Raw genomic sequence first — 25,038 nt, forward strand, 5'->3', positions numbered from 1 at the left:
TGAACCTAAAACTATCACACCCATCCCACCCAAATACTAAACTTATTTCTCAGATAGTTTACAAAATGACAGGCCTAAGGCAAACTACTTTTTTTTTGTTTAAAAAAAGAACAAATAAGGAGGTGGGTTTAAGGGGGGACGGAGGGAGGAAGCTTTCACATATCTTGTTTGGTGCAATAAAAGAATAAACACCAGAAAAGATTTATCAGGCAGCAGACTTTGCTGATGACACTGTTGGTTGAATTTCTGAAATCCTTCCCTAATGAAAGACAGATGTACAAATGAAAAACTTAAGCACACTGTAGTAGTACTTTAAGGTTAAAGAAAAGCAAAATGGTTCTGTGATTCTGGAACTTGAAAGCCAGATTGGATTTTCCAGATGAAAAGCTAGCTATGTATTTGTCCTCCACAATATATGTAGAACTAAACACTATGACCCCACTGCTATTTAAAATAAACCTACCTGTGAAGTACAATTTTTCAAATATAGTCCAGGTGACTGAATTTTCTACAGTTTAAGAATTGCACTGCTGTAGCTAAGAGTTTTTCTAAAGTTTTTCTTCAGGTAAAATATCTAAATCTGAATTAATTTAATGAACTTTTCTGTGCACCAAATGCAAACATGCTCCTCCACTGGTAAGTTTTTTTTCAAAATCATGTTCATTTGAAACTAACAACCTAAATTCTGCTAAAATTAGTAGTGATTTCTTTGTTTTAAATTAAAAAAAAGAATGATGGGAGCTTACTAAAGTTATGTGATATACATGTATATAACCAATGATTTCTCTAAACAAAATACCTATTTGTCACTAGACTCTTCTCCCTCTTGGGGTGTTAAGTTCAAATGTATATTGGGCAAAGGCTAGCCAGCTTCTATGTATTACACAAAAGATTATGTTGAGCCTCCTGGATATTACTTCCCATTCCTCGGTTTTATCTTTTCAGTCCTTGTTCCCATTATTCTTTCCTTCAGCTTTTCTTCCCAATGATTCACTTCCTTAAAAGGACTATTCCTCCTACTTACTCCTTGCCCAGGGCTGCATGGCCTTCTATCTAACCAACTCTTCATTGTTTCTTCCACTTAACACCTACTCAATACTTTACAGGTGTTTCCCAAGAGTATTAAAAGGTGTTAGTAGGAGAAACAATAGAGTCAAATTCCCAAATAGCTTGGACAAACTGATAGCCACGTCTACACAAAAAAAAGAAATGTTTGTTTGCTTTTTCGTTTCCGTTTTTAGTAGAAAATCCCTCACTGTGAAATGAGTGCGTAGGGAATAAAAACGAGAGAATTCTTCTGAGTTTTCCCTTCTCTTTTAAAACGTGCAATATGAAATTGTGGTATCAAAACACTAAGGCAGAAAAAATACAGTTCCTATTTTATTCTTTTTGTAAAAAAATCTGACTTAAATTATTGGGGTCTTATTTTGAGAGCATCTCAACTAGTCTTACTCTAAAACTGAAGGTAGGAGCTGAATTATTTCTCCTTTATTCCAGGAGAATAGTTGGGCACTTGTGTACTCTTGCCTAACTCATCCTCATCGGTATTTTACACCACCGGCTACTGAATGCAACTTCGTATTTTAAAACAGGTTCTCCATTACTGAAATTAGTACAACGTATAAAGAAAAGGAAAGAAAGTGTCTCTCTTTCTCTTCGAAAATATTCTATGGGCCAATCTTTTCCACCGGACAGCACTGGCTTCCCCCTGCCCCCAACTCCCGGCATCACAATAGCCACATTCCTGCCTAAACGCTGCTAGAGATTTCTTTTTTTCAAGAACAATCAAACCTGTCTTCTTTGCTATGTAACAGGGTAAGTTGGTAGTGTGTTAAAGAACACCGCTACTATACTTTAAATACTACTGAATGGCAGAATACATCTTGATATAAAATCTAGCACCCCTCAAGAGTCACTTTCTTTCCTCTATTACACTCAACACGTGCCGGAAACTTACTTTAAGACTAAATGCAAGTTAGCAGATAGCCGTGGATCTGTAAACTGTGTTGTCCTGTTGTTATGGTCAACAAAATAAACTCTGCCTGTTGCTGTATTTCGGATCTCCCATCCAGGAGGCAGTGGACCAAGCTCTTCACAATTGATGTTGCTAAGATCCCTGTGAAAACAAATATAAAATGAAAAATACCTCAGCATTTGGCCTCTGAGCCAAACAAGCGTAAATGTAACAGAACAATTCCATGAAGTCTGAGAAAATGTATTGTTTCAGAAACTTGATCTGTTCAGCTGGAATCTCTACTCCCAAGGTGCAAGCCCACCAAAGAAAAAAAACACACACCCCAGAACACATGCCCTGGGGAAAAAAATTCTTATCAAATAACCTTCATTTTTACAAACTAAGTTCAGATGTTAAATTAATACAGGCTTAAAAGAAAAATAAAGACTGTTGCCACATTTGCCAAAATGGAATTGCAGTTCTACACCAAGTCTGACAGAAAACATTTTTAAAACAACATTAGTCATGTAAGGAACTCTGAATCACACTTTAAAAACTCCTACAAAACAAAACTATATTTCTGAAGAGTTATACTTTCCATGAAGAATTACGCATGGGATATGTGCGTATGCCACAGGCGGTTTTGTCCCAAAACCCCAAGTGCTAGTGGGAAGCAAACAGCTCTCTAATAAAGTATTTCAAATTAAGTATTACATGAACAATGACTCAGCTCTGCACTGAGCAATGCAGAGATAACTTAATGGGTCTCAAGAAAATTCTGCTGAAATTAGGAAGATGTAAATTCATTCCAGAGGTTCGCTGAAAACAAATACTAGTCTTCAAAAAAGTATGCTTATGATTTTTCACGTATATAATTCACACCTCAGATCCCTCACTGTCAGGTGCAGCTCTTTTTAAAGGTGCAAGTCTTCAGATCTCCCAGTATGATGTGAGTAGAAGGAAGGAAAGAGCCGAGGGGCAGAATGGCTAAAAAGATGACATCTGCAGGGACTCAAAAGCCTGAGAAGCCGCTAATAGAAATACAAGGCTCTGGATTCAACTTCTGCTGATATTGCCCATATACACACCGCTGCTGAACTGTAGGGCTTATTTTTATTAACTAAATGACTGCAGCATATCAGCATAAAAATACAATATTCCTTAGAAATGACATAAACTCTATCCTCATGCAAACAGCCAATTTCTGTTCTCAGAGACACTCGTGCAGTTTCTGTTGCCACACCTACGAGCAGTGCTAACTTAGATTTTGTACAAAACTGTTACACTGCAAACTTAAGGATTAGATCTCAATATAATTTTTTTTAGAGAGGTCTTGTTTCTAGTTTTGTATAAGACATAAGTCATGGGAGCAAAGACTTCGTAATGCACAACTGCCAGCTGTATCCCACTCTGAAGCATACAGATAATGCATCAAAGCAAAGGATAATCTTGTAACAAAAAAGTAGTAATAAAAACAAAAGAATAATTTGAAAACGCAGTGAAGTTATGGCCATGAGGCACTTTATCCTTCCCGGGATATCCAAAATCCATTTCCATTGGAATGAACACCAGCAGCAACTGACAAAGTTGCTACAGTTCTCATAAATGCCAATACTGACTGCCAATTTCAGACTACACACACTATTTTACAACACCATCCACAGACTTTAGGAGGCAATTATTTTCAACAGGATTTCTTGTTTTTTTAAAGAACAATCAGAAGCTAACAAGAATTTCTCTATTATCCTTCTTTCCTTTCAAAGACATCAGAAATAATCATGTGTACAACCATGTACAACATGTACATGTATCATGTTAATAAGGACACTAAACTAGAAGGACAATTCAGATTTATTTTCTCCTAAATGTTGAGATAGCTGCAGCAGAAACAGCAGTTTGAGTATTTTACTCACAGGTCAGTCTCTCTCAGCTTCTCTACCCATTTGCCCCTCACCCCCAGATTCCTTCCCATTTATATGCTGCTAATGAGATGCTTGAAAGCATATATGATTGGTCTAGGAATATCTGTGTCAGAGCATTATAAAGAAAATAAATATTCATTCCTGCTCTGTAACAGGAAACCTGCTGTAAAAAAGCTTGTGCATTTTTAGATGTTTGCTCCTATACTCAAATGGAAAAAACTTTTTTTCACCCCTTTATTTACAAAAACCCAACACCCTGGCACTTCAAACACAGCTCACCATAAAAAGCCTGGAAGCTGAAACAACCCAGTGTCTCCACAATGAGTTTCTTCAAAATGTACCCAGTTTCCCATTTGTTGAGCAAATTACGTTTGGTAGTCTGAACATGGGACAATAATTCTCACAGACAAGTAAATTTAAGCTAACTCCATGATGAGATGGTAGTTCACTACAAATAGTGTTTCTAAACATACAAGGGGCATCCACTAGATTTTCTAGGTTTTCCCCTTTGTCTGCTCGTCCATCAAAAATCATCACATTTGTCCAGCCTATTTGTCACGAAGTTTGTTCTTCATAAATATATGCTGCCAATTTCTCAGGTCTTTTTAACTTTCAGAGCCTGAATTAAAAACCAAAACCAACCCAGTTTTCACTGAAGTATCTCAATAAATCTAAATTTTTGGAAGTGCTCATATCCCACTTTTTGTTTCATTATTTTGCACAGTATTAAAACCTGGACTTGCTATAATTCATATGCAAGATCTAGAATTAGTTAACACCTGTTTTCAAAACAAAACTGTAACTTATTTCTTGATTCTCCATCTTTGCATTAAAATAACAATTTGAAGAACTGAGGAAGAGAGACTAATTTATTTTGATGAATGACTTGTTAAAATTATATATTAGGGGCCAGGAGTCAGAAATATAATGTTAGACAGAGAAAACTGCTGAGAGTACTGCTTGAACTGTTTTGACACCTTAAGGATACTTCCATCGTTTCTTACCTGGGTACTCTTGGATCGTGCCACGTGCTGACACCAGTCTGAGTATGCAGAAAATAGACCTGACCTTGCTGAGTCGTCCTTTGCTCTGTGAAATCAACATAAATTAATAACTGTAAGAACAAAAAATGCAATACAAAAACTCACAAAGACCCATTTCCCCAAATTAAGGAATCAAAAGGATCTTACATACGAGGAGAAGACAAAACCCATTTTCCCAGTTTCTTGAGAGACCTACAGTTAAAAAATTTTAATTTGCATACCGTATCCTTCAGGTAAATCGGGAGGAGTGTGCAAGTGTGTCCTGCTCATGTAGTTTCTGTGCCTCTGTGACCTGACTCTCCTCTCTGCCAGCCGGGGATCCGACGACTGCCCGCAGGTCGCACCGTTCGTTCCTGTAATTGGAGTGTTCTCATCCACGAAACAGCTCAGTGGTCTGCCTGGACTAGAGTATTCAGATGCTGGCCTGTGGGGAAATACATAAAGATTGCATTGGTGACTGGACGCAGGGCTACGCAACGCGCTTTACGGAAGCTTCATCTAGGGGCTCTCGGGAAATCTTTGCGGATGGCAGAACTGAGCAGTTGACTTGACAATGGGCAGAAAGCTTCTGTTCTGCACTCACTGGGGTCATCCCAGAGTAATTAGTAAACCTCCTCACCTGTCTTAGGGTCTGACCTGACACTCAGTATATGATGCTGCAGGATCAAGATCATACCAAATGCTCACATGAGCAGTTCCTACCTTAAACAGTGCTGAGAGCAAATTTTTTTTTTTTTTTTTTTTTTTTTCAATGAGTAGCATACAGCCCAAACTTTCTTAACTTGTCTTCATATGGCTAAGGAGGTGATCAGGCCTTGTTAGTCCTTTTAATTTTTAAGGAAGGCTGTTAGGCAAGGATGGTGAAAAGGAGCTAAGTAAGATAAAAAACAGCTCTTGAGAGCTTAACTGCAAGAGGAAACATTGAATTATGTGGTTTCGTATCTCAATGCTGCTTTCAAAAGGATTTAAAATGGGCTAAAGGGGGATTGATAAGGATGCAGGAAATCCCTGAAACAAATTATATATTTCACATTTGTTTTTCTACTGTAAATGTATCTAGAGCTTAGAATAGGTATTCTAACATACCAGGAAAAATACAGATAGATAAATTAAAAAGTTTTTCAGTACCTTCACTCACTTGAAAACCACAAATATATATCGGAGCTGGCAGTGCTAACAGTACAGATTATTTTAAGTCAAATATATCCATACAGAGACTGGAATAGTATTTATTGAGGATGGAAGAGACAGTCTGCAGGCACAGACTGTCTGGAGAACAGTCTGAAAAATATGCACTGATACTGTCTACAATTCAGGTAACAGCAAAACTGGTTTGAGGAACAGCTTCACAACACACATCTACGGTTATTAGAAAAGGTGATTGTAATGATTTCAAAACATGCTCTGTAATGATCAGCTTTAAAAGTTCTGGATTACATGGTCATAGCATGTTCATAGACAATGTCTGTCAGCTATTCATGATCTCTTTTCTCCATCTCTTACGATGTCTGCACATTGTTATGGCTGTATTTATAGAGTTCTATCGTAGCAGCTCTACAAGAAAACAAAGATGCTAGTATTAGGGGAGGAAAATGATCTAGTCAGAATGATTCTTCTGAGTTGAATATTAGGCAGACTGAAGGAGTAAGATGTTAGAGAAGAAAAGCATACAGTGTTTGTAGAGTGACTTGGAGGAATGCTGAATATCCCCTGTCAGAACCACTTAGAAGTGCTTGTGCTCAGCACCCCTGGTCAGTAAGCAAACCTCATGATATGCACAGTCTCTTAAATAATTTCTTACCGTGTTGGTCGCTCCCACTGAGTTGTTCGTGTAATATGATTTAAATACTGGATCCTTCCAGAAGCAGTTCTCCGCTCCTCCCACCTAGAATTCAGACATTGAGAGATAAGGCAATGAGTGGTATTTCCAGGAAACCAGGGCACAAAATGTTTCCAGCATAAATGCCAACTCAGGAAGACTTACACTATTATGAATCATGTTAGCTGAACAAGGTAACAGGAAACAACTGAAAGTTCAACTCAAAATTGATTTTACATATTCTTCCCTTGGAAGCAGGCATATCATTAACAATATCACACCTTCATGTTCAATAATTATTTGAATTCTAATTAACTCCAAACAGCCATGTAAAGAAACTTCTTTAAAATGTCATGTTTAATAATGTATTTAACTTTTTTTGACCACTGATCCTAGTAAGTGCTTTCATAGATTCTTCAAGCACTACTTGCTTTCATTAAAAAAGTCACCTTCATATAACATGACTTTTTAATTATTATTACTTTTGCACTCCAAAAATACATGAGGCTATACAGATAGCTTTGCAGTTACACAATTAAGTAAGCAATATTTATACAAGGAATATTTTGAAGTGAAAAATGAAAAGCATTTTCAAAAATGTTTGCGACTTCTGAAGACTCCAAATTAACAAAAGAATGCTATTTAGGACTTAGATGATAATATACGTTTTAAAATTCATCATCTGAAAAATCAGTTTCTCCTGTCTTTACCTGCCAAGAATCATGTTCAGAAGGTCTGTGTTTGCTCTGAAAAAGTTGATGACAGCACCAGAACCTAAAACAGAGCATTTTTCTGTATTCGCAAAACTGTTTTAGGTGTTAATGATGTCATTGACTCTCACAGGGACAAATCAAAATCCTAAACCCAGCCTTTGGCAGGTAAATACAGCAAGAACTCAGGCTCCATTACCTTTTCCAGTCACGTTTTCTTCACTATGATTTACGTGGAAGAAAAAGCGATCCATTTTCATAACAATGTATACTTCTGCACAGTGCTGCAGAAGACAGCCAGGCCCGCACGTTCACTACTTTGCTACAAAACTACTATAGGGATGAAGTCAGTTTGCTGGTTGTGATTTAACATTATATTATCAGTTTTAAAATTTGAATGACTTATGTTTTCTTAGATAAGTATATTTTTTAATGTATTTACTCACATATGCCACCTCCCATTTTCCAAGAAGAAACAAGACAAGCGTCAAACTATTATCTATTCTGTGTAGCCTGGCTGGCTTATCTCCTGCTTCTAAATTCGAATGCGAAAATAAAAATAAATTAACCTATTTGTACACCGACTTCTCATTACTGCAAAAGTCTGTTGTATGAGCCATATATGTATTTACATCACAGTTATGTCAGCTTACCCATCTGGTAAATCATTATCAAATAACCGACTGCAATCCACAACTTGTCCTCCTGTGCCTATTCGGTCTCTGGACTGAAGACTTACTATTAAGATAATAAAAGAATTATTGAAGATATGACATCTGAATGCAAATTACAGTTATATTTGAAAGAGAAATGGTACAACTTGGAGGACTAAGCTGAATGTTCTGGATATTTTTTCCTCCCCACAAATAAAAGAAAGTTATACAGAAACAGTATATGTTTTCATACATATAACACTCTACATATTACTTCAAAAAAGCTAGCTTGAAGAATACAAATACAAGTTAAGGCAGAAGAAGTAGTTAACACTGAAGCTGTCATTAACTTTTCTCCATGTGAGACAGAGTCTGACACAGTGGAGCTGCGTGGCCCGTCTGGTGGCGGCAGGGTGGCTAACCTCACACAGGGCTGGGAGAGCAAGCGGGACAGTGCTAGCGCCAGGCTTGCGCGGTTATGGGAGAACTGCTAATAAAGACCTGAAATAAGAAAATCCTGTATGTTTTTGACTCCTCCTTATGTATTTTGTGTGTGCGCGGGATTCAACACACATAGGTACACACACAAAACCAGGTAAAACTTAACTGCTGGAAGTGCTACCCGTTTGGTTTATTGGCTGCTTTCAAACACCAGTGGTAAGAAGTTAAATGCAACTCTCTCACAAGGCAGTGCTCAGCACCCTGAAAAGCCCTTACAGCCCTCAGCAAAACTGTATAACTTTTTTTTTTATTTAATTTTTGTTTTACATGTTTCATTGTAATGGATATTTATGCCTGAAGCTTTTGTACTACAATTATGAAAACAAAGATTTTTTGGGCAGCTTTTGTTCCCAGTATCATAATTTGTAAGTGTCCAATCTGATAATTTATGACACTTGTGTTCCTGTGGGGTTGGGGGTTTTTTTGATGTTTTGTTTTGCCTTTAACAATAAAATGATTACTTAAAAAGCTAGATACGTGCTGTGGCACACATTTCTTGAGGTGGCACTACTGTACCTCTGGACAATTGTCTTCAAGTTCTATGAAGTGAAATGAACTTACAGACCTTAATCTAGACACAGCCAAACTTTTGTCAACATCATGAAGTTACAAAAAGATGTAGTAGTACTGGCAGTTTTTGCCAGAGAGTCCAAGTTTTCAGCAACAACAACAGGTTTTGAAGCTTAGAATTTTGGCCCTTCAACAGACCAGCCCAGGGAACCCTGCAGTACCTGCCTGCTTTATTCCTAATCATTATTAACTCCTAGTCTTCCATGAACACTAACGTTGCAAAGCAACTTCTTACAGCGAAAGACGCCTTAAAGTTAATTTCAACCAAAACAAAATCATAGATGATCTATTTATTCTGCAACAAACCCACACATTACAAGTTCACATTGTTGCATCTAGGCAAGGTTTGGCAAGCAATACACACAGACAAAAATGAAACTAAACAAAGGCAATTACCTCCTTTTTGCCTATGTGAGGACCAAAATTTGTGCACGGCTTCATTTTGTAATGAGTAAGGACTCATTTTTTCTGCACCGCCACATCAGAAATAAAATGGTGGCACAGAAGAGAGCTGCAAGATTAAGACACAGTTCAGGTGCCCTTTGCATCCACTACTCACAAGCGTCCCCTTTTCTTCCCCCCTTTGAAGATAACCCCATGTATTTAAGATAAAGATGATCCCCTTGCTCCCTATCCCAAATTATAAAGGCAAACCCACTGTGCACTTGATTTGTAAGGTTATCATCTGCTGAAGGTATCAATTACATTTTAATATTGTTTTCCAATCTTGCATAGCCTCCTAATTTAAGCCAGTTTATCATTAGAAGGACTGAGAATATATTTACAACTTATTCTACCATCTTATTTTTAATCAAGATTACTCCACCAGGTAACTACTGCAGTGGAATTACCTAGTTTTACTCAGGCTCATTCACCCATTCAACAAAATTGCATTAGTGAAGAAAGGTTAAAATACAAGGAGATTAATAATGACAATTTCAAGTAAAAAAAAAAAAAAAAGACAGGAGTCTCTGGAATCTTACCAAGGATGCATTAAATTATAACACAGCTGTGACTGAGGAACCCTGACCTTTTAACAGTGCAAAGCAGAACATACAGATTTGTTCTCAGTCTCTGCTCTAGCATGACAAGCTGTGTTTCTTCTATGTTCAAGGCACGATCCAGCAGCTCCTGCTAATTAAGGACAGCCCCAGCAGCATGCCAAAAGAGTTAATGCTGCTTTGGCTATACCAGTTTTCATTATCGTATCAGGTTAAGCCAACTGGTCAGTCTAGTTTATGCCCACACTGCTGACTAGTTATCTCTGACAACTAGTTCTCTCTGAAGTGTATTTGCCATGCCCACACCGCATGGTATTTGCCCCAGGCTTCCCATCTGGCATCCCAACAGCCTTGAGACCTTTCTGCTTTGGGATGGGGTTTTGGGTTTGTTTTTGCTTGTTTAATTAATGCTAGCATTCTCAAGTTATGATGACAAGGAGCATACTCTGGAGGGCAGCATGAGAGCACGGCACGGTGTGGGGGTACAGTCCCTGCTAGTGTCATGTCTGAAGGACTGCTGTGGGCTGAGTGGATCTCTGCTGCCTGAAGCAGACCCTGAACAAGCTCTCCTGTCAGCTGAGCTCAGCTTCCTCTTAAAAAGAGGCCCACAAACAAAATCGCATGCATACAGCACGGATGATCGGGGACCAGTGTACTGGAGCAAAACCAAAAAGCAAACCAAACTGACAACATAAGACACCCTGGAAAAATGACTGTTTTATCCTCTACTCTTCTGTGCAAGCTCACATGAAAAATTTAATATTCATAAATGGTCTGAAGTGTCGGCCACGCACTTACGACTCCACATTTCTACCATCATTTGACTCTCCTGTGCCACCTCACTCTTATCTTAATACTGTGCAAACACTTGCAGATCAGATGCTAGACAGATGGTTAAAGCAACATAAAGGGCGGTAAAGGCATAGGTATTATTCAACAGAGCGCTTTGAGGAAAGCAAACAAATGCACTGAGGCCCTTATTTGCTGACTGATATTTCAATAGTTTTCCCTGGCTGACAAAACAAGAATGCTGCTTGGATATTATTTGAACTAGGAATTGAACATAAAACTGAGCAAGCATGCAAATTCACTTTTCTTTCCCCTTGTCCAAATAGTCTCATTAACATCGTGCCATAAAAAATAAAGACCTCCTTATCCTGACCACCTTTTTTTTTTTTTTTTGACTTAAGTGACCTACTAGAAACCTTGCCTTCTGAAACAACTTACAGTGCACCAAAAAGAGAGTGTTTATCAAGTTGTTTGTGGATACTTGATTTTCAATTTTCCAGCTTCTTTTTAATTCTTAAGTTATTTAAGGTTTATGAGTCAGCAGAATGACAAAACACAGTTACCAGGATTGGTGACAGACTTGTTAATAACCCGTGAAAACACAAAACCGAATTGATCAAGTCATCCCAGATGGCAACTCACGCCTGTTACAGCAAGATGCTTTACCCTTTTGCAAAACCTGCAGGAAGCACAGCTTTGCTGGAACTCTCAATGGCCAAGAAATTTGTAGCCAGTTTTTCACAGGGAGTTCAGGCTCAAACTGTCACCATTCTTTACAGTGAAATTAAAAACTTTCTAAATAAATTTTATATTATCTATGGTCTTATCTGTCCCAACATTTATAATAATATTTGGGGGAGGGGGGGGGGCGTGTTTTGGGTTTTTCTGGGGTGGTTTGGGTGTTCTGTTTTGTTGTTTAGTGGGGTTTTTTTTAATTCTCTACATACACACTTCTAGCTTGAGGTCCAAATGGCTCTGGCACTAGACACTGACTTTGAAAAAAAAAATTCCATACAGAAAACTGACATCTCGGAAGGTTATTTCTATAGCTACTGTTAAGCTCCAAGACAACAAAAAGATAAAAACCTTTACTTACCTACTATCTGTCCTCTAACAGTATCATTGTCATTTGGCCCAAGCTTGCACAGATCCAATCTCTGATCTACAAAACAAGGACACAAAGCGTAAGTCATACAATATTTTGCTGCCTTTGAAAGGCACATCGAAGTACCATCAGAACAAAATTCAGCCTAGTGTAAGATAGTTAAGACTTCAAGAGATGGGGGAAGGGAAGCAAAACTAAAAATATTCAGCCAAGACTTCATTTTTCATAATTTTAAATCCAAAAACAAGACTAGAGTACTTCTGCTTTAACATTATTCCTACTTCACAAAGCTCTTTTGATGAATAGGAAGTGACATTATCCTAGATTGGATGTCTAAAGTGATGGTAAGAAGTATTTTGAACTCTCTTCCCTCGTGAAGACCAGCCATGGTTGTAATGCACTCCCAGTTCAACACTCATTAGTACAGCACAGAGCTAACCTGCAGCAGTCCACGTGTTCTGCACTAAATAGGTAGAACTTCGTAAAACTGAGCAAAGCACAACGTACTGAAGCACTGATCTAGTGACAAGTATTTAAAAATGAGAACTTCAGTTATGCCTTTATTGCCAAAGAACCTGTTATTGAAGGTAAAATCACAACACTTCTCTACCAGCATGTCACTTTTTTCTTCTTTAAATTATCTGTACAGCCAAGAACTACTTTTCCATCACAAACTGTGCGCCAAATTTTGTTCAGAAGTAAATGGCACCCATTAAGATAATGGTAAAACAGCCTCTTACATGTTAATTAACTTTTGAAAAAGTAAATAAGAATTGCTCGAAGTATTATGAAGAACTTCGTATCTTACGACAAAATTTAGTATTTAATTTTGAAGGCCCATTAATTTTTAAACTACAAATTTGGTTTCAAGACAGATTTACCCTTTCATTTACCCCTTAAGACTTGCATTTTTGAAGGTAGTAAAAAAGATGATTTGAAGGTAGTTAGAACCTGTCTTCCTTTCCAACACAGTAAGTTCAGTCTTGACAATTCACAACCAGACTGCAGCTCTGAAGTTACCACTGTCTATGGTAACGGGGCAAAGGAGTTGAAATGCCAAAGGTAAGTTACATTCTCTAACCTACTCGTGCTATCCTCAGCCAAAAAACACCATTACAAACTACCAAACTAATTGGAATATACAGGCTTTACAAAAATCAACAAAAACACAATCAACTGTCACTCTTCAAAAGTCTATGCATGAAAGTTTGGTCTGAAAGAGAAGAAACTCTAGTCTTTAGCTTACTTACAACCAGTGTCTTTAAGGCGGTTGATTGCGTTTGAAAGAAGTCTCACACAACCCAGAAAACCAGCTCCCTGCTTTTTATGAATTTTCTTGTGATTCCACACACTGATTGTTATTGAATCTGACTTCCCAATATATCTGAAAAATGTGGAAAAACAGTATTGTGAATGGCACTTACTGAATACTTTGAAGATGTTCCAGAAATCACCTTGAGGAAAAAGATTATCAACCATTACATTAAAAGTTTAACACACACTGTATCGGCAAGAGAGAGTAAGTCATCTTCAGAGAAGATGTACACTTTAATGAAAGCATGTCTTATGAAGGAGTTTACTTGAATACAAACTCATCTAAAATCCTGATTCTGGACGAAGGCATTCATGTGAACCCAAAGTCTACCGAAATCTGTTTAAAACAGTAACACGACCAGGCTGTGGGCTGGCCCGGTGACCACATCTCTTCAAGCAGCTACAAACATGCTTAGATTCATGCCTATGCCCAGCCTAACCAAAGAGGATGGCAATGCTCATAGCAGCATGTGTTTGTAAGCAGCACTAGCAGGCAGAGCGGTTCAAATGCCAGGACAGAAACGATCAGTTTAGCATCCTTTTGCAGCACTTCATCCGCTGCTGCTTTTCAGGCTACTCTTCCAACCACCAGCAATGCAAGTCACCCTTGCTTAGAGCTCTTCCGAGCACTCAGGGAAAATATAAGGCAAACCTAGTTACACATCTGCAGTTAACAAATCTTTGGGAAGCTAATTCACTATTAAGAAAGCTTCAGAAAGGCTCTGTTTATAACATACATTAATATTATGAATGTGACCCATTACAAAAAGTTCATACAGTATTTTAGTTGAGATGTGCCACATTCCCCTCCTGCCCACCTGCAGGCGGACTGCCTCCTCGCAGCATTACTGTGGAAATGCTTTGCAAAACCTAAATCTGCATTTCACCGACTTGGGGAAACCTGGACACTACAGGCTATTTTATTTTTGCTTTTTTGTTTGAAGCTTTGTTCTTCAGAAGCAATTACTTTGTGAGCTATTTTTTGTTTTCAAAACTTTCAGAGGACAATTTCAAAACACCTAAGATAAATCAGCTATTGCCAATACTGAATTATTATAGTTATTTCAAGCTGAGGAAAATGAATTTGTAACTATGGCTTAGATCCCAAGAACTGCTTCTAGTTATCCCTTTCCAGACCACAAATTCTGGCCTTCTGCAGTTTAGTTCCAAGTGCCTTTTTGTTTGTTTTTGAAGGAAAACTGATCAAACAAATTCAACCAGTCTAAATACATGTCCCCCATTGACTGAGACTTTATCAGCTTTAAAACATCTTAATATTTTCATAAAGATAGAAATGATACTGTCAAGGTTGGCAAACCAAACAATTAAACTAACTGTCATGGCTTAAAATTGCAGCTGTGATCAGCTAAGTTCTCAATTAACACTTCCTCCCGTTTTTCCTTTTCAAAAAGCAGAACTTTGACAACTTCTTTTTCCCACCTGCAGACAGGGACTGACCCAAGAAGTAGAAGACAGAAAAGCCTAACTGTAGGCACATACCCACGAGCATGGTTTAAAATAACCAGTGCACATTTAAAAAAAAAAAAAAACCACACCAACAAAAACCCACCAAACAAAACAAACTTCACACAAAAAAACCCCAAAAGTTTTTTGAATAGTAAACCGATTGCATAATATAGGTCAGATTTTTGGCCTTACAACCTTGACAATGCCAATTTTGCATAAAGAAACGAGAGATGAAGATGGGTATTCACGTGCACAGTTGCAGTCTACAATGTTTCATGTACTTAAAATAAATTCTTATGAGAAAAGGTTAGGTGCACTTAAAAATAAAGACTTATCATGACCTGTCTTGAATTTTCCAGTTTTCCTTGTTGCTTTAAAAAAGTCAGAGGTATATGGTTAAACACAATTTCATAACAGAACAGTTTGTATAATATGTAGAACAGCTGAATATACAACACAGTTTCCAAGAATTACTGTAACATTTCAGGGTGAGGTTCTCATGGTTGAGATGCAGACATTAAGCCATCCATACCAAACAGGTGAGGACTTCTATATTACTACTATAACCTACTCTGATTTTTGCACCACAAAACCTGGCTGATTCACACATTTAAAGGAAGTCAGACAAGCTGCATTTTCCAAATAAAAATGTCTTCTTTTTTTCTCCAAAGGAAGAAAAGAAATAGTTCAGTAACTGCTAGTTGGCTTTATAGCAAAATGTTTCATCTATATTTCTGCGTAATTTCAGGCATGAAAATACATGGTTGCATTTAGAGAGTGACGGTAGGACAAGTTGACATTTTCAATTCATTTGGTGGATAAGTTACATTTGTTTTACATCATCTGGCAATAAAGTTCCAACATAAAAGCCTGAGCTAGGAATTTTATTTGTTATTAAAAAGGAATGTTCAAAAAAAAGTAAGTTTAAGAAAAAAACACCCAGAAACAACAAACACACACACACACCCCCCATTTTACTGGATGCCTCTCTCTTCCTCCTCATAATTAAAGTTCTTGTAGCTTTTTTTTTTTTTTAAACTCTACCCTATCAGCAATATTTATTTCACAGCTTCAGTACCTTCAACAGAGATAACAGGATTAGTATTAGTGAAGTGGAAACCTAGAAATTCAATTTCCATATACACTTTGTTAATTCCCATATTTCCTGAATCTGTAAAATTGGGGCTCTGGATAAGAACTGCGTGTTGGGAAATTTTAAGAAAAATGCCTACTCTTAGCACTTCCATTTCTAAACAAAAATCAAGTACATGTCATACTAGAAACCCCCAAAATATTTTAATCAAATTCTAAAACACAGGGACAATTGTTACTTTGTCTAAATAAAATTATCTTTGCCAAGGTGGTATTTCCTTCTGAGCCAATATACCACTCAGGAAGGTTTGGTATCAAGTGACTTTTCATCCCCATAGCATTATATACACTTTCCCTGAAGAGTTCAGCTTGGTAGAGAAAAGCAGAATGAAGAAAGTGGAGGAAAAAAAAAAAATTCCTGAAAAAACACACCTCCTCCTGATCACAAGCCAGATGTACTCCCTCCAGAAAAAGAGAAAAATGCAACATCAAGAGGTATGAACTCAGGCTTGGAAGCCAGGAATTCCCTATTTCTAATCCATGCTGTCACACAGACTCTTTTTATGACCTGGACAAATGACTTCGTTCGTTTCCCCATTTTCCCATTTCTGAAATTTTTTTAATATAATGGCAGCATTATGCTTTGAGATATCAGCTGGTTTCAGATCGGGGGAGAAGAGGGTGCGAAAAGACATAATGAAAAATATCATCCCAATTTTTTCTCCTCTCTTCCTTCACCCTGACATTGCTCTCATCTCTGGTAGCAACTGAAGGGTATTTGAGCCTCTGGGATGGTCAGAAGAGAACCAGCCAGAAGCTGCAGCTTTGGCTGGAACACACCATAGACACGTGGCACTGACTGACCCAGCCTGTAGAGCTGAGCCTACAAGACACTGTAAAAGCAGCCACACCAAGCAAACAGCAAGCAACGTGGGCTTCTACTCCAGATGTTCCTGGCAGACCCAGCTAAGAAGTTCAGCAAAGACTTGTACTCTTGATGTGCTTGAGCTGGAATGGCCAGATCTGCCAATATGGACCAAACACGACCCAGCAATACTTTCACCCTAAATGCAAACTGGTCTAAACAACCATGTCAAGAAGGCAAAGCTGTTGCAAGGAGGTGCTCGATTGCTCTTTAGGAGTCTAATCTAGGATGGGATTGTCTAAACCAGCACTAAGCAGAGCTGTTGCCTTCTCTCCCCAAGAAAAATCCAGGATCATTAGCAATAACTAGGCAAAGTAGAGTTGGAGAAGAAAGGCGATTCTGCCGGAGCAGCACAGGGGCTTGTGAATGTGAAGGCACCAAACAGCACTAGAACCTGCAGTGAGGAGATTTTGGGAAGAGGAGTTGTAGAAGTTGGGTGAAGTTACATCTGAAAGGCATAACAAAGGAGTCCATACCAGAGCCTGAGGGTCCAGATTTGAAGGGCACAGAGTAAAGATGGGACCAGGACTAGGTTTTGGTGGAGATCATGGTATAAATATCTTTTAGAGATAAATAGACCATATGACTTGCTATGCCTTAAGGGCAGAGGCTGCTGGGGAGGGCTGGAGTAGTCTAGAGGGCACAGGTGAGCGTGGGAAGGCTGTAGGAGAGATCTAGGCTATCACAGAATGGAAGAAAGGGGAAGGAAGAGAAAAAGGGGATTTGTTCAGTTTCAGAACTGCTGGTTTAGGTACTGTTTAAATGCTTTGAATGTGAGAAGGTCTGTAAATGTGTTAAGTCTGGTTATTCAAAGCTTTGAGGACAGGCCTGAACAATAGGAAAAACACAAACAAGACTGAAAATAAGGAAGGGGAATACGTCCAGGGCAAGCATGGTATTTCACTGACATTAAACTGCATCCAGACAGCAACTATTTGGCAATTTCTTTCTGGAAAGCCTCCCAGATTCCCCCCCTGCCCCGCTACACACACCCATCTAGGCTGAGGAATCTAAGCAACTAACTAATTCAACTGCTTCCTTTCACACTAGGATCTGAATTAAGAACCACGTAAGGCAAAAGCAAAACCTTTTTTGTTCTTTATAACACTGCAGAAGTCTTTTAAAAAAAAAAATCTTATACAACTGAATATCTATTATGCTGAATCAGGTTAGCAAGCCACAAAATTCCCTTGGAATTAGCAACTTAATTCAGACATTATTGCATAAATATATCACAACAGATGCATCTTACTGTGCCATTTGCATATGCCATCACATGATAAATGAGACTGTTAATTAGCAGCAGTGTTAACCTGTTACACAAATCCCAGGCTGGGGACACTTCAATCAACCCAACACAGCCAAGAGACAGTTTTACTGCACATAAGCCTATTACAGTAATTTAAAAACCAACAAAAATCTTCATGTAGGAAAAAAAGCAGGATTTTTCTTCTTAAAAATTCTACATAACTGCACCTTCCTCTGGTTGATTTCCAACGCTGCGTGGTGGCAGCAGCAGGCAAGCTGCCACCGAGACTCCATCTGTTATGCTTGGTGTGCAAAGCATTTCCTGTAACAGTGGAAGTGTCATAAGGCAGAGACTAGTGTTCCCATGCGATGGCGTGTTGTTAGGGTAAACATTAGGAAGTTTAAAAACCCTATTATTTTCAAAGGATGAGAAGAAAGATTAAGTTCTGTTATCTATGAGGTTTGCCATCAGGTGCTAAGCAGTAGGATGGTTACCATTCCTACTATTTTTCTTTTTTTTTTTCCCAAAAGTAAAAGTTAATTACTTTACTATCTGGTGCAGATGAAAAGCTGAGACCTGACACCAGGTATATTACAGTTAAAAGTTACCTTAAGATAAAAGCCAGGCAGTAAGTTGTTGTATCAAAGAGATCTAATCTTTTACTGATGTTTTAAATAGGAATTGAAGACTAGGTGACTCATGTTTAATAAATGGAAATAAATTTCCATAGAGCAAGGAATAACAGGCAAGACAATAAAAGGAGTTATATGATTATGAAGAAAATTTTGAGAGAGAGGGGATTATTTTCAAATTACAAATGTAACACTAGATTTTACTTTGTTTTAGAAATGCTGTGTATACTTCCGTCATCAGGTAATTCAACTGCCAGAATCTAGCAAAGTAGTTTTCCCTACAGGACAAGTAATTTATGTTGAAAATAAGATCCTAACTAAACAAAACCTAGGGGTTTTTTTAGGGATCTTCTTCCAAAAAAAGAAAAAAAAACCAAAAAATATTTCACGCAGGTCTAAATTCCTTAGGACAATCCAGCAAGAGATGCCCCAAATCTGCCCGAGCAAAATATTCTGCCATAAACCCCGTTTTACCTCTGCTTTTTATTATATGTTGTGGACTGCAATCACAGTCTTGCTTCAAAGCTAAGACAACTACAGTATCCAAATACAACCATGACTTGTTCTATAAAGCAACATAAAAATACCTTCTCTTCATCCTTCCTTGAAAATTATAACCAGAAAGCATATTTTTCTAAAGATCTTACTATTTTTTTTCCATTACTTTCCTTGCATATCAACATCCTCCCTCACTTCCCATGTCCTCTGCTCCTTCTTTTCTCCAGAAGGGAACCAAGTCTCCAAGTTATTAGCCCATGGAGCACTTACCATCCCTTATAACCCATTCCTGTCAACTGCTTATTCGCATTGTCACCACAGCACTTCAAACACCAAGACAGGACTGGCAGATACTGGGGAAGAGGCAGGGAGTTGTTGACATTTTCAACACAGAATTTAGTAGCAGATAAATGCCAAATGATGGCCCACCCTTCCTTCTTCAAGAGTATTCCTTCCCTAGTTACAGGAAGGCTTTACACTCAGTCATGCTGGCAGCACTTTCCACCTTACTCTCTTTTAATCCCTGTAAAGCTATGAATTAACACCTATTGATGGACCCACCTAGATAAAAAAATGTAAAAGTCTGTGCTTGCATTTCAGGGCTTTTTCTTTAGCTCTAGTCTGATCCTGACAACTCCAGTTCCTGTCAGCAGGAGAGCATCCATCGGTGGTACTCAGGGGATGCACCTTGTGGTTCACCTTCACCCAATGCAGCGGGGCTCATGCACTGTAAGACCACTTCTCGAAGGAAGGCAAAACGCAGCAAGTGGGGATGATCGAGAGACTCCCTACAAAAGCTCACTGCTGATGCAAGCTAACACGCTAATGCAGGCACACCGTTACTGGCCCAATGGAACTCATTTGATCGACAAAGAATTACACACTTTTTTTTTTCCCCTATCCAGCTACCTTCCTGTGGGTTAAGTGAATTGAATCCATTTATGCCGAAGCCAGACAGAGCCAGTGCAAGGGAAGCAGCATGAACACGGGCAGTAAACTGGGAAAGGGGGTGAAACAGGAAAGAAAGGGGGCCTTCCATTTTTGGTGGTTGCAAGCTGCATGATCAGTGCAATCTACTCTCGAATTTCACCATTAGGACACTGCATGGAGTGTTAATTGCGGTTGAAAAAAAAATGCTCAAGCTAGATCTTCACAAACAGATGGTCAATCTTGGAGAGGGCACAGAAGGGCAGAGGACCGAAATCTGCATTCTATACAAATCAACATTTTGATAGGTTTAACAACATAAAAAAATCAAATTAACTTAGTATTCTTTAAATATGAAAAAGAGCCACTCCTTCTACATGAACTTAAACTTGGTTTATATCCATTTTTCTAATGAATGTGAATTACAGCCTCACATGCACAATTCTAAGCTTGGACTAAGTTTGAATAATAAAGCTACAATACTATAACTGTCCTCAGTGAAAGTGCTATTATTTCACTAAACTGCCAATGATATTTTGTTAAGCAGCAATGGAAATGTTTTGTATACTGCACTAAAACATTATGAACAATGACTTCACATATTTAGTCTTGGATATTCAAGTAAAGAGTAGGTCAAGACATCACTTTAAACCAGGCCTTCCACATTCTGCTGAAAGACCTATCAAGCTGCTTTTCTTCACTGGGAAAAAGGGGGCAAGAAATTCTCTGTGTACTAATACTTGATTTGCTCTAGGTTTGATGACGTCCAAAGCTAATGTAAATATGCTCAAACAATTTCTAATAATATAGATAGGGAATGGAGCCATGGGGAAAAAAAAGTTAGAGATCAGAACAATGCCTTAGAAAGAAAGGAGAATACAATGAGGCAAAACTGTTTGCTTCTCTTCCTCATCTTCCATCCCAAGGAAAAAGAATAAAAGGATAAAAGACAGGGAAAATAAAGCATGCACAAGCACAGAGAAACCTATATATAAAAAAAAAAAGCTGTAACAACTTATATTCTACAGAATATTCTATGCTTTAAAAAGACAGAGGAAAAACATGACCTATGCATGCCATACCGATTATATTGCTCAAAAGCACTAAAAGATGCTCAAGCGATGATAACATAACTATTTATAATGAGAAGAATATTTGGGACAGAAAATGACATAAAGGAGAGAAAACTTAACAAGGGGCACACAGAAGAAAAAACACTTTAGCACTGCAACAGACAAAAATAGCCTGAAGAGAAGAGCAGTTTGAAGGAAATATTGTCAATTATTTGCTTCATTTTACAGAAGTGTTAACATTAAAATATTACAATAAAACAATGCTATAGTACATGTAAAGCATGTGGCAGACATCATCACTAGAAAACCAAATATAGTGTTTATATTTTGAGGGAAATGAGAAAGTGGTATTTTGACACATGTATTTTTTATGCAAACTAATAAACTCTGGGATATTTTCCAAGCTGTAAATAGGACAGTATTATGAACATCTGACAATGTCTGGGTACTTTAGAGGATTTCACTTCAAACCTTTGGTTATCACTGTTACCACCTACAGGTCATAATGCTGATTCCATTTTGGATCAAGTGTATTCTTCACAGTATCTGTAGAATGGCATTGGCCAGATCCGTCCACCACAACCTTAGCAAATGGATCAGGAAGTCCTAAGAGGAGGAAAAGAAAAAAAACCTAGCAAATGGATCAGGATGCTTTAAAGTCCTATATCATTGCACATTTCTTTTTTAGTACTATATTTGAAGTTGCCTTTTTTCCCATAAATGAGAGCCATATTTAATGATTGGGAATAACATGACATATTAAGCACAGGAAATAGCTAAATTAGCCATTTATTTCACTGATACAGACCAAGAAAAAGTTGTGTAAGTCAAACAGTTTGGGGGGAAAAAAAATTTGAACACTTTAATCTTCCTAATTCAGGACTGAGTAAATTCTAAACATAAAGAATTCAGCAAAAGGCAGAGAAAACAGATTTACATTCTTCCTATTTTTAAGATTAATTATAACCATGATTTCGGTTGTTATTGGTATTACAGGAAACCACCTACAGCAGATTATTCTCGCTTTTGTCCTCCACTTTGTTTTCTGCTAGCTTTCTACTTCATTTTCTGCTAGCTCAGTACCTCAAGAACACTCAATATAGGCTCAGCTGATCAACAAAAATCAGTACAAAGATGGTGCCAGGCTACACAGCTGAAAGAAGCAGGACCAGTGCAGCCTACAATTAGCTCTACTCAACTGCTATTCTAACCGACCTATTAACTGACACCAAAAGGGACGGTCCCACCACTAATGCCCCTAAAGTCATGCAGTCCTATCCCTTTTTCCCCTCATACTAATTCCTCCCCTCATCTGAGTGCTCAGTGAGTCAGCTGAAGGAACTAAGGTGGTGAAACATTATTCATGTTTTCTGTAGCGCAACTTTTGTACCAGTCCCGCTTCCTCAGGTGACTCAGAACGGAGCCAAGCAAGCAGCAGAGTGGCTCAAGACAAGCGTCAGACAAAGCATGTGGGGATAAAGGCAAAGGACATGGGGAAGGGGAGGAACGGGACCCTGTGAGACTTGTGCTTCCATACAGAAGTGCATCACAGCTTTCAAATCTTGGGAGGAGTTTTTAGGCATTATTAAACTGTTAGACACCTGAAAACTTGCAATCTATACAAAAACCCGGATGTAGAGCAAGTTTTAGAAGTATCACAAATTACAACATAATTCTGCATCATCCCTTCTTCAAGTTCTTTTCAAAGCTCAGGTCTGATCTTTTGACTTCTTCCTGCTCCCATCCGGGAGGTGGCAGGCAGGTGATCTGTGCGTGCATGCCTACGCAGCCAATAACATTCCTTTCTGCCTCCTTCATCCACCTCTTAGCACTTCTTTCAAAACATTATTAAAATTAATTAAAATATAATTTCAGAGTAGGTAAGTATTATGACATTATTATTAATAATTAAGATGTACATCTGTCTGCTGGACCAAAAGTTCTTATATGAAAAACATTTTAATAAATACGTCGCACTAATTGAAAAACTTGTAATTTGCCTGAGAGAGTAAATTTGTTTCCCACTCCCATCAAAAACAGAGTGTGTCAGTGTTTTAATTATTATTATGTATCTGTGACGAGTATCACCCAAGAAAAAATTAGAAGCCCTGAAATAAAACGGTGTGAAAACAAAGCCCCCAGCCCCTTTAATGCAAGTATCTTAATACATGTGCAAACACTGATGTAAAGAACCTGCATAATATTTATCCCATCTATAAACATGTAAAACTTTAACAGATACTTACGGAAAAAATCCTTTTTCACCAAGTTTTTTGCACACAGTACTGTAAGAAAAACAGAAATACAAAATTAAGTTACTGATTCCCAACCTAAAAAAAAAGTTACTTTACCTGTCCAGCATTCCAGAAAATCCTGCTCAGAATAAAATGAATGAACATAAACGAACTGTGCTCCTACATAATTTATATTGTCATGTAAAATAATTCCTGAAAGCTGAGCCAGAAGTGTCATGTTTTGGCAATTTACCTTTAGGTAGATTACAGTGGAAGTGATATGATAGTTCTTTCCTCAGGCAATAGTTTCACATGCATTTTTTTTTTCCTCAATGATTTTGCCAACTCCATGTTTACCTAGTGAGGGAACTGGACCATTTCTAACTAGATCACCATACGGTGGCACCAACAATTGTGCCAGTAAAATTAGTGGTGTTTCACAAGCAGGGTCTTATGTTCAGTTCTACAGACCAACGAAAGCTTCCTTGACCATAAGAAATAGTGCATTAGGCAGTCTAGGCTTCTGTTATTCTGCGTGGAAATTAAATAAAAGTTTTTGCCTGAAAAACATTTGGGTGGAGTAGACTAACTTCTAACACCAGTGTTTTGATGGCTCCAAAGATATGTTTTATTTGTAGAAGCTGGTAATTGTTTCAGGCTTTTTTGTTTAAATTAAAAGGGAGAAACATTTGCATTTATCAACTAAAAATACCAAGGCGAAAACAATCTCATATGAGAGCAGAGTAAATAAAATAAGTAAATAAATAAAAGGTCAAAGGGGACAACTTTCATATAAAGATGCCAAGGTACACACAGAAGACTTCTCCTCACAAAATGCACCACTGTTTAATTACATATGATTATCTATTATCACAGGTTTAGTAAGCAGGAAATATTAGATTCCCCTGTGAAACATTAAAATCTTTACTGATAACACAAAAGGATTCTTGGGTATTGAGTGAAAGCATGAATTCCCGCAGCTAGTACAAAAAAGAAAGAAGGGGAGGGGGAAAGAGGTATTTGGTTGGAATCAATGTTGCAGAAGACTCTGTGGTATATGATTCCCTTGGGTATTTTTTCCATGAGATCGCCAATATTTATTACTACCAGGAAATGCAAAGACAGAAAAGTGCCTCCAATAATCACATCCCGCAGACACCACCTAAAACCGAACAAAATTGGTCATGCTTTCCCCCATAGAATATCCTCAAACTGGTCCTGCAGGGCTACTGATTCTCCGATTTCTTTCACCGTATCTGCCCAAATAAAAGTAAGCGGAGGTAGTCCACGAGCACTCTCACGCAGATTTCCATGGTCAGGGCAGGGGAGCACCACCCTGAATAGTTGTGCATGCTAGCACAGTCAAAGTTACATATTATTCTAAATCAATGGAATTAATGTTTCCCCGATTTTTATATTCATAAAGATGTTGATTTTAGTGAAAATGCTTTCCATGGGAATTCAGCACTGTAAAATCTAGCTAAAACTCTACTCGAGTCTAAGGAGTTTTGGTCCTCCATAAAACAGAAGGGTACACCTATTAATGACCACAGGTAGTCA

The 25,038-nt window shown here is 38.0% G+C and overlaps 1 protein-coding gene across 1 annotated transcript in view; it reads right to left on the minus strand.

Annotated features, from left to right (window-relative positions):
- Positions 1-25,038, minus strand: part of SMURF2 (SMAD specific E3 ubiquitin protein ligase 2) — a 65,531-nt gene that overhangs the window by 13,492 nt on the left and 27,001 nt on the right. The window contains exons 2-10 of the mRNA XM_059828397.1: positions 23,491-23,529; positions 21,742-21,850; positions 13,318-13,451; positions 12,059-12,124; positions 8,102-8,186; positions 6,721-6,804; positions 5,141-5,343; positions 4,881-4,965; positions 1,958-2,116 (exon numbers count right to left, since the gene is read on the minus strand). Coding sequence (XP_059684380.1) covers positions 1,958-2,116; positions 4,881-4,965; positions 5,141-5,343; positions 6,721-6,804; positions 8,102-8,186; positions 12,059-12,124; positions 13,318-13,451; positions 21,742-21,850; positions 23,491-23,529 — 964 coding nt within the window. The remainder of the gene's footprint in view (positions 1-1,957; positions 2,117-4,880; positions 4,966-5,140; positions 5,344-6,720; positions 6,805-8,101; positions 8,187-12,058; positions 12,125-13,317; positions 13,452-21,741; positions 21,851-23,490; positions 23,530-25,038) is intronic.

This window comes from Gavia stellata, chromosome 22, assembly GCF_030936135.1.
Source record: "Gavia stellata isolate bGavSte3 chromosome 22, bGavSte3.hap2, whole genome shotgun sequence".
In the NCBI taxonomy this organism is placed as follows: Eukaryota; Metazoa; Chordata; class Aves; order Gaviiformes; family Gaviidae; genus Gavia; species Gavia stellata.